Here is an 8,924-nt window from a genome sequence, read left to right as displayed (position 1 = left end):
GATTCTTTAGACAGTTTAGGCAAGTATAAATTGTGCTTTTTCAGGTAACCTTTGTTCTCTTTGTTGCCCAAAAATGTGAACACAGTTTGCACAACTAATTCACTGGATTGCTAGACTATTCTGAAGAATGTGGGTGTTTTTGGGAGCTTTGGTACAGAGATGTTTTTGATGTTTTTGTAGAGAGGAGTTTTGTTGATGGAGGTATGGGGATTTTCCCTCGGGTGCATTTTCTTGGCTGTTGTGGAACTCCGAGATTTTTGGGGGTGTCTTTTTTGCCTTTATTTGACAGGACAGTAAATGACAGTAAACAACAGGAAGTGAGTGGGGAGCGAAAGACAGGAAAGGGCCGGCAAGGACCCAAGCCGGACGGGGACTCGAACCTGAGTTGTCCGCATAGTAACCGGGTGCCCTACCATTTGTACCACAGTAGGGTTAGGAACTTTTAGATGATTTTGATGTTTAAAGGCTTAGTAATTGTGTTTCTACAGGTAGACCCTCCCTTCTGTGCATGCTCAGGATATAACCAAGAAAAGAAACAACCAGCACAGTAAGCATGCAGTGTTAATTTAACACTGAATTAACACAGTATTTGGAGGGGGGGCTACTGTGAAAAAAAACACTTGGAAAACCACTTGGCTTTACTTGACTCTCTGTCCTACCAATAGGCTACTGTGAGGAATATGAGTGTGGTGGGGAGCTGTGTGAGCTAAAAAAGAAGTAATAATGTGACTTCAATCAACACAAATGAATATATTGTACCTGGCTTTCTTTGCCAGAAATGTGAGGCATGGGATGTTGAGATCTCTTCAGAAGTATAGTGTGTTTGTTTGTGCAAGCCTGGGAATTTTCTAGGCTTTTGTTCCCTCAAGGAGCATTTTCTTGGATGAACTCAAAAAATGGCAAGCAAAAACCAAAACGTGACTTCGATTTGCATTCAAGCGATACTCGTGTCCACAGGCTTTTTACCCTACGTCAGTCAGACCAGGTTCCAACTGGTTCACTATGCCGTTTTCTAATGCCTGAGGTACTGTAGGCTACAGGCCTCTGCACCTGCCAACAAGAATCCCCACCCTCTCAGAATATGTTTTTCTTCTTCTTCATTTTATAGGTCAGGATATAAAATAAATATGACAGACTGACGCTATCACTCCTGTGGTCATGGATTGAGCGCACGGCTTCAGGTCTGATTGAGCTGGCAGGCATCAATGACTGAATCACATGTTCAGTCGAATCGCTCGTTTTCTGCTGTTGTGTTGAGTGGTCTGTGGATTTGACTTGCCCTATACCAGGCTTTCAGCATATCAACATTGGATAATGAAAGGCCTTTCTTGAATAGGTAAAGATCTGTTATTTGGGAAAGGAGGTCGCTGCTGGCGCTCGAGCCCTCTTGGTGCTCACAGTCCAGGGGTGAGTTTCTCAAAAGAGAAGTTATTAGCCTGTTAGCAACTTCGGTAGTTGCCGATGGGAAAATGCATTGAAAACAACAAAGTAGCTAATGTAGTAAGCAACTTTGGTTTTGAGAAATTCACCCCAGGACTGTAGACAGCTAGAAAACAAGCTGGTCCACTTCAGAGAGTCTGGGCCAAGGATGAATGGAGCGCACAGGATATGATTTTTTCTGTAACTTTATAATGGTGCAACAAGTACGACTAACGTTTTGACGGAGTGTGTCTTCTTCCAAAAAAGATCTAAAAAGATCTGTTATTGTTTTGGACCAATTACTTGGTGTCAGAGCTGAAGTGGAATTTGTCTGTTGCCTCTTCAGTCAAGTGCTAGTTGTATTAAAAGATTTGTACATTTGATTGGCCAGGCCTACAAGTCTTTCATAGGGTCAAGATTGGATTTGAAAGATGCTTCTTGAACAAGTAAAAAGAAAAAATGCATAGATTAATCTGTCTTTCATCAGAGCAGCCTTGGATTACCTTATGAACGTTTTTTTTAAAGGTTACAAAATGTGTTTTTATTTTGGACTGAACACTGCTACGAGGTGGAACTGAGGTTGTCAATCATTGCTTGTGATCAAAGCAAGACCAGGAAGGTCTTGATTTTCGTCCAAATTCTCAAGTTTTAAGTTCTGGAATAGACATACTGATGTACGACATGAGCATTTCTTTTGAAAAGCTTTCAGCTTGACTCTGCGCTTGGCTCTGCAGGGATGAGGTATCAAGAGCTTTGTAAAATCTGTAAGTTGATTTTGAGGGACGTTTCCCCAAAAAAGTAATGTAGTCTATTTCTGGTTCTGGTAAGAAAAGAAAACAGCCTCTTTGGGAATTCACCTGTCATACGGAGCAATAAGGCCTTTACAATGCCTTAGTAACTTCTGTGTAGGTCACCTGCAGAATGCGCTGCTTAGTCTCTGGTGAGGGGGAAAGAGACAGCTACTTTTATGGGCCTATGCTTTTCTTTTTCTTTCTTGTTTTTTTTTCTTCTTCTAAAGATTTCTCCATTCTTGTCATAGTTCTCATGTATGTGCTCATGAAGCATACATGTTTTGTCTTGAAATAGTGAACATGGAATGGACCAGTTAACATCTACGAAGATTATCAACGCGGACGGAAGCGCGGCAGGGTCTGCCAGAGGTGAGTTCTTTTCTTCATCATCTGAAGCAGATGATAAGCTGCACGGTATCCAGCATGTTGTTGTGTTGTTGGCGTGAGCAAAATGGTTTAATTCTCCATTGCTGTCATGATGTGTGTGACATGGCTTCTAGGGGTAAGCTATAGGGCACGCTGGATGAGTAGGAATAAATGAAGTGCAATTATGACTTGAGTGAGTGACTTGTGTGTGTGTGTGGGGGGGGGGGGTAGTGTGTGTGTGTGTGTGTGTGTGTGTGTGTGTGTGTGTGAGAGATAGAGAGAGAGAGAGAGAGAGAGACAGAGACAGAGCGTGTTATTTGAAATACACACATGCTGCACACTCACATGCACACACGCACTCTGTCTGTCTGTCTGTCTGTCTGCCTCTCCCTGTCTCTCTTTCTTTCTGTCTCTCCCTGTCTCTCTCTCTCTCTCTCTCTCTCTCTCTCTCTCTCTCTCTCTCTCTCTCTCTGTCTGATCTCTCTTTTTTGCCCTCTCTCATCTCCCATTTCTCCTCTTCCTGTAAATCGCAGGCCCCTGTCCCCTCAAGGTAGCTCTTAGCGTCTGTGTCGTGAAATTCACGATTCAGCATCCTGTGTGCCCTTGGCACTGGTATCAACCGTTACCAATTTCAAAAGTAGCTACTTATTTGAGCGAGACTCCCCTATGTGTGTGTTTCAGCTATCACTGAGTCACTGACCACCTCAGCCAGACTGACATCGTTACCCCCAAGTGAGTTTGTGTTTGGGTTGGGTTTTTTATTATAGTTATTGGATGATTTTTAGCATTTCAATTTTTTATTTTTTTAATTTTCATTTCAATTTTTTTAACTTGTAACTTCAAATTTTAATTGGTTCTCATTACATTAAGTACACATACTGGTACATGGGCCTACACAAACTACGCACAAACTGAAATTAAACCGTTATCAAAACTGTATATATATGTTATTATGTGGTAACAATTGTGGCATTGCATTTAATGCACTTGTGTCTGAATTCTTCATTAGTTGATTGATCAATTGGTTAATTGATGTGATAAGAGGGATAAGCTGTAAATAAAGCTACATCCATGTTTTATGCACCATTTTAACCAACACTGTCAGTATGCTACAATATCTCTATTAAGAGGTTAAGTCTGTATAACAGTTAAGACATCAGCTGTATGTATATTTCTCACAGGTGTGATGTAAAATGGTGGCTTGGAGTCAAATTTAGAGGAGCATAAATCTGGGCATGTGTGTTCAAGTACTCTATGAGCAGCAGTTTGGGTGTGTGTTTTTATGACTTATTGATTTTTTGTCATTCCACATTTTGACCACCAGAGGGCAGCAGCTCTGTTCGAGTGCTCTCCTCCGGCAGCAGCAGCAGCAGTGGCGCCTCTGGTGGCGGTGCAACGCTAGTGGAGAAGAAGTTCATCACTCAGAGTGGCGGCGGTGGAGGCAGCAGCAGCAGTAGCAGCAGCAGTTATGTCATCTCTTCCTGTGAGAAAGCACACAAAAGACACAAGAAGTCGCAGTTATTGAGAAATTCAGATTTCAACCTTGTGTTCAGATTTTTGCGCTTCTCATGTTGACTTTTGGCATTATTTTGGCCTTCAAAATGAACAAGCGAGGCTAAAAATTGGAAATACTTCAATATGTGAATAGCAAAAAAATATTCAAGCTACCTTTAAATTCAATTTCGACAACTCATGTATGTTTTAGCTGTTTTAGTGCCCTTTGGCTTTGCATGAGAGTGGAGATGTTGTTTTGGGGAGATGTGACTGATCTGACTTTCCCCTCAGTTCACCTTGACCTAGTCCTAGACCTTGACTTTGATAACCTTGACCTTCATTAGCCTGACCTTCTTGGTGGCCTTACTAACAGTTGTATGAAGTAGAAGTAGAGGTACTATTACAATTACAACACTAGTGGTATGATATTGTATGGTTTATCATACTAGTACTAGTAGTGTTGTAATGTGTTGAGTTTATACAACTCTGCGGTGCATTTCTCAAAACCATAGTTCCTAATCAAGGTAGGCTACTACTGCCAAGGTTAGCTACTTTGTTGTTTACAATGCAATTTCCCATTGGCGTCTACCCAAGTTGCTATTGCCTAACAACTACTACGCTTTTGAGAAACGCTCTCTAACCTTCACTCTGTCCATTTCTTTCTTCCTTACCCACGGACCCACACCAGCCTCCAGTGGTCTGTCAGTAGACAGCGGGGAGGGGGCGTCCGGGTCTTTCTCAGGTGAAGGCTCCACCACCAGCAGGGTCACCACCAGGGTCACCTCCTCTGGCGGCACCAGCATCATCAAGAAAGCAGCTTCTTCATCCACCACCTCCTCCTCCTTGTCCTCATCTTCCTCAGCCCTGTCCTCCTCCTCTTCAGGGGATCTTCTGGAGGGGCTGGTGGTTTATGAAGAAGGAGACTTGGAGTCAGGTAGGGTCATTTAGAGGTCATTCTTCCTTGTGTCCTTTTTCATTGTTACTAAATGACGTTTTTTTTGTTGAAGGAGTGAAAGTGAAGCGAAAAATGTTTACGTCCTTAGTGGTCATGTCATAATAATAAAGACATTTTTAAATATACTTTTTGGAGTGCTTTTCAAGTTTTGAATTTTGTAAGGCCGCAAACGTTGAGTCATTTCTTTCACATCTTGAACAGCATCCAGTAACAAGCACCACAAAAAAGTGACTGCTCATCATCTATGATTTTATGTATAGGCTATGTTTGCAACTGATAAATAAAGCGCTTTATTGGCATTACTAAAATAATATTATTATTTATTATTGTTATGGAGCAGCGCACTGTACCTTAAAATGTTAACCATTTACAATGTGCAAACAACGACTAGCATTCCCCAGTCTAAAGAAGATGTCGTAAACATTGAAACATCTGAAGATGTCATGAACATCAAAATGTTTGCATCTTTACGCTGCAGTGTGCTCCAACTTTTCTCTTCAGCTGTTGTGGGTCCCACTGTGATGCACCTCCAAGCTCAGGGATGATGTGCAGAGTCTCGATTCAACTTGTACTGAATTTTTGGTTACACTTTATTTTAATGGTTCACTATTACAGTGGATCTATCACAATAGGTACAGTGTAATAACCAGGGTGACGATATTTAATACCATGTAATAGCAGTGGAAGACCATATACCAATTTTGTACTTATATCTAGGGCTAGGGTTAGGGTTAGGATTGGTTGGTACATGGTATTACACTGGTGTTACATGGTATTAAATATTGCTACACTGGTTATTACACTGTACCTAATGTGGTAGATCCACTGTAATAGTGAACCATTAAAATAATATCCGATTTTTTGTATTTTTACTAGGAGGAGCATTAGCATCAGGAGGCTCCAGTTCGGTCACAGTCACCAAGTACACCACCACCACCACCGGCAGCAGCAGTACTGGTACCTCCACCCAGGAGGCATCTTCATCATCTTCCTCATCCTCTTCCACTGCAGTTGGAGGAGGAGAAGGAGCAGCAAGGCTGGAGGGCTCTAGCTCCACCGTCGTCACCAAGGTCATCTCCTCATCTTCATCTTCATCGTCTGGAGGTGCTGCTTTCAGCGCAGGAGGAGGAGAAGCAGTTAGTGTAGAGGTCGGAGGAGGAGGAGGAGGAGGTGGAGGAGGTTCTTCAAGCTCCAGGTCCACCACCGTTACCAAGGTCATATCTTCAGGAGGTTCCTCATCTGTGAGAGTAGAAGCAGCAGGAGGAGGAGGAGCAGGAGGAGGAGGAGGAGGAGGAGGAGGAGGAGGAGGAGGAGGAGGAGGAGGAGGAGGTGGGAGCTCCACGGTGGTGACTAAGGTCATCTCCAGCTCCAGCTCCTCAGGGTCTTCAGCAGGAGCCGCCATGTCTTCTTCTGGAGGAGAAGGCGCAGCCATGGTAGTGGCAGCAGGAGGAGGAGGTGGTGGAGGTGGAGGTGGAGGAGAGGTGATCTCCAGGTAATGTCCTCGCCTTCTCTTACCAAACAATGTTACTGGAATGAAAATCATGCGCAAAATCATGTACATAAAGTGCATACAAGTAGCTATAGGAGTGAAACTTGGCTTGCTTAGCTATTCTATTCAATTCAATTCAATTCAATGCTCTCGCCTTCTCTTACCAAACAATATTATTCGCCAATTTGTATGCTTGAATTGAATGTTAGCATTGTCGTAACATTGTGTTATGACACACAGTATATTTTACAATACTATTGTATTGCCTATTGTTAATTTGTATACCAGAATTGAAGCGCATGTATGAAACTTGGTCTGCTTAGCTATTCGATTCTGTTCTGTTCTGTTCTGTTCTGTTCAGTTCAGTTCAGTTCAGTTCAATTCAATTCAATTCAATTCAATTCAATTCAATTCAATTCAGCTCAGTTAATTTCAATGCAATTCAATTGTATTCTATTGTGTCTCATAATGTGTTTCAACTAAAACTCGTCTTGTCCTGCTTTTGTCTCCAGCTCCAAGATGGTCACGACCACCACCAAGTACAGCTCCTCATCTGGTGGGGGAGGGGCAAGTTCATCTTCCTCATCCTCCATGATGATGTCCGGAGGGGGAGGAGGAGGAGGAGGTGGAGGAGGAGGTGGGAGCTTGGCCAAGTACAGCACCTCCGTGGGAGCCTCCTTTGGGGCTGCAGGAGCAGGTAACATTGGTAACACGTTTAACCCTTTCATGCAGATGGGATCGCCGGCGATTACCATGAAATTACACAGAAATAGACCATAGAAAACCACCTCATTAGCAAGTTGTAATATTAAGTATTTCGGCTCAGCCCTTTCCGAGATTTGAGCTATTCTAATGGGGGCAGACTTTGTTTACATTACAGACCTTCTTAACACTTACTCCAAATATTATTAAGCTGGCAGAAGTTATCCTTTAAAGTGTAACAAAGATTATTAAGTGCCGTAATGTAAAGTGTTTCCGTGTTCACCAGGAGGAGGATCCGGCTCGTTGACTAAGGTCACCAAGTACAGCTCCACCTCCATGAGTGCGGGAGGAGGAGGTGGTGGAGGTGTTGTGAGCGGGAGGAAGGGTTCGTCGTCGGGCATGGCCTACTCCTCGCCTCTCCCCGTGGAGAGGAAGATGGTTCTCAGCACAACGCGATCAGGTATTTATCAGGAATGAGGGGCTGATGTGCATGTTATTGGAGTCTTCAAATGAGCCTGTCTGCTTCCATTGACTCTACTACAGTGATTCTCAAAGTGTGGTCCGGGGACCACTGGTGGTCCGTGACACAGCTCAGGTGGTCCGCGAGGGGATTTCTACTTTTCCAAAGACAAGCTCGCAGTAGGCTATATTCGTGACATTATTTCCAAGCCATGCATAGCTGAAGTCGTGTTTCCACCCCAACAAGACAGGATTATAAATGTGAATTAAAAGTGATGTGCATTGAAATCAGCAGTGCCAAATTAGCACCTGTCAACTGTCCTTGTGGTCCTTGGTCTGAAAGAGTTTGAGAGACACTGCTCTACTATTACCTACAGTAGGAGACGATCGCAAGCAAGTGAAAAATGACTAGAAGTCGACGGGGCTATTTTTTTTTCATTCTGCGCTTGCTCACTATCGCCCCTATGGTACTGCCTTTGGCACTGCAGCTGCATTCTTACTGTACATTTTCTCTGATATTATACACCATTTGACCAAAAAAAATAAGTGAAAAATTACGTTTCTGAATTAAGTAGACTAAATTATATCAAACTATATTAAACCAAGAACTTGACGGACCTCACTGTCCTCTCAGTTAGCAGTGAGGGTGGTGGTCAAAATGGGTCACGGGTGACCCCTTGGAGTCCAGAGTGTTAAATGATCCAAAAGGAAGATTGCCTTGCTGTTAGTGGTGTGGATCGGCACTGCCCTCACGATCCGATTCGATCACGATTCGGGAAGTAGTAGATCCGATTCGATTCGATTCTATTAGATCCAATCCGATCCGATCCGATTCAATTCTACAATGCATTGCAATGCATTACATTTCTACTGAACGCAAAGCAAATGTTTAATCTGCCATGATGAGGCAATACAAGTAGTCAGATACTGAGCAACAATTTATTGGCTGTTTTCTGTATCAGTCTGTATCAGTCTTGCAATGTTTTGAAGTGCTTTTATTTAATTTAACATTCATTTGCTCCCGAAATATCCATGGAAGTAATTGAAACTTTAAAAAATTGCCGGATTGATTCTGGAACTTGCCGGATCGATTCTGGATCGTCCATGCCCCGCATCGATTCGGATCGCCGAATCGATCATTGTTGACACCACTACTTGCTGTGGTTTCAGGCTCACATTTTGGCCCCACCCATTTTATGATTTTTCCGGTGACTGGTCAAAAAGCAAAAACAAACAAACAAACAAAACA

General features: G+C 43.0%; 1 protein-coding gene across 1 annotated transcript in view; it reads left to right on the top strand.

Annotated features, from left to right (window-relative positions):
• The first annotated feature begins 1,213 nt into the window (after positions 1 to 1,213).
• Positions 1,214 to 8,924, top strand: part of col17a1a (collagen, type XVII, alpha 1a) — a 58,524-nt gene continuing 50,813 nt past the window's right edge. The window contains exons 1-8 of the mRNA XM_063208641.1: positions 1,214 to 1,336; positions 2,506 to 2,579; positions 3,258 to 3,308; positions 3,901 to 4,059; positions 4,759 to 5,004; positions 5,902 to 6,517; positions 7,027 to 7,211; positions 7,503 to 7,676. Of these exons, the coding sequence (XP_063064711.1) occupies positions 2,516 to 2,579; positions 3,258 to 3,308; positions 3,901 to 4,059; positions 4,759 to 5,004; positions 5,902 to 6,517; positions 7,027 to 7,211; positions 7,503 to 7,676 (1,495 nt within the window). The 5' untranslated portion in view covers positions 1,214 to 1,336; positions 2,506 to 2,515. The remainder of the gene's footprint in view (positions 1,337 to 2,505; positions 2,580 to 3,257; positions 3,309 to 3,900; positions 4,060 to 4,758; positions 5,005 to 5,901; positions 6,518 to 7,026; positions 7,212 to 7,502; positions 7,677 to 8,924) is intronic.

Source organism: Engraulis encrasicolus, chromosome 1 (assembly GCF_034702125.1).
Source record: "Engraulis encrasicolus isolate BLACKSEA-1 chromosome 1, IST_EnEncr_1.0, whole genome shotgun sequence".
NCBI classification, from domain to species: domain Eukaryota; kingdom Metazoa; phylum Chordata; class Actinopteri; order Clupeiformes; family Engraulidae; genus Engraulis; species Engraulis encrasicolus.
Note: the sequence above shows the minus strand (reverse complement) of the source record. Positions and strands in the feature narration are given on the sequence as shown.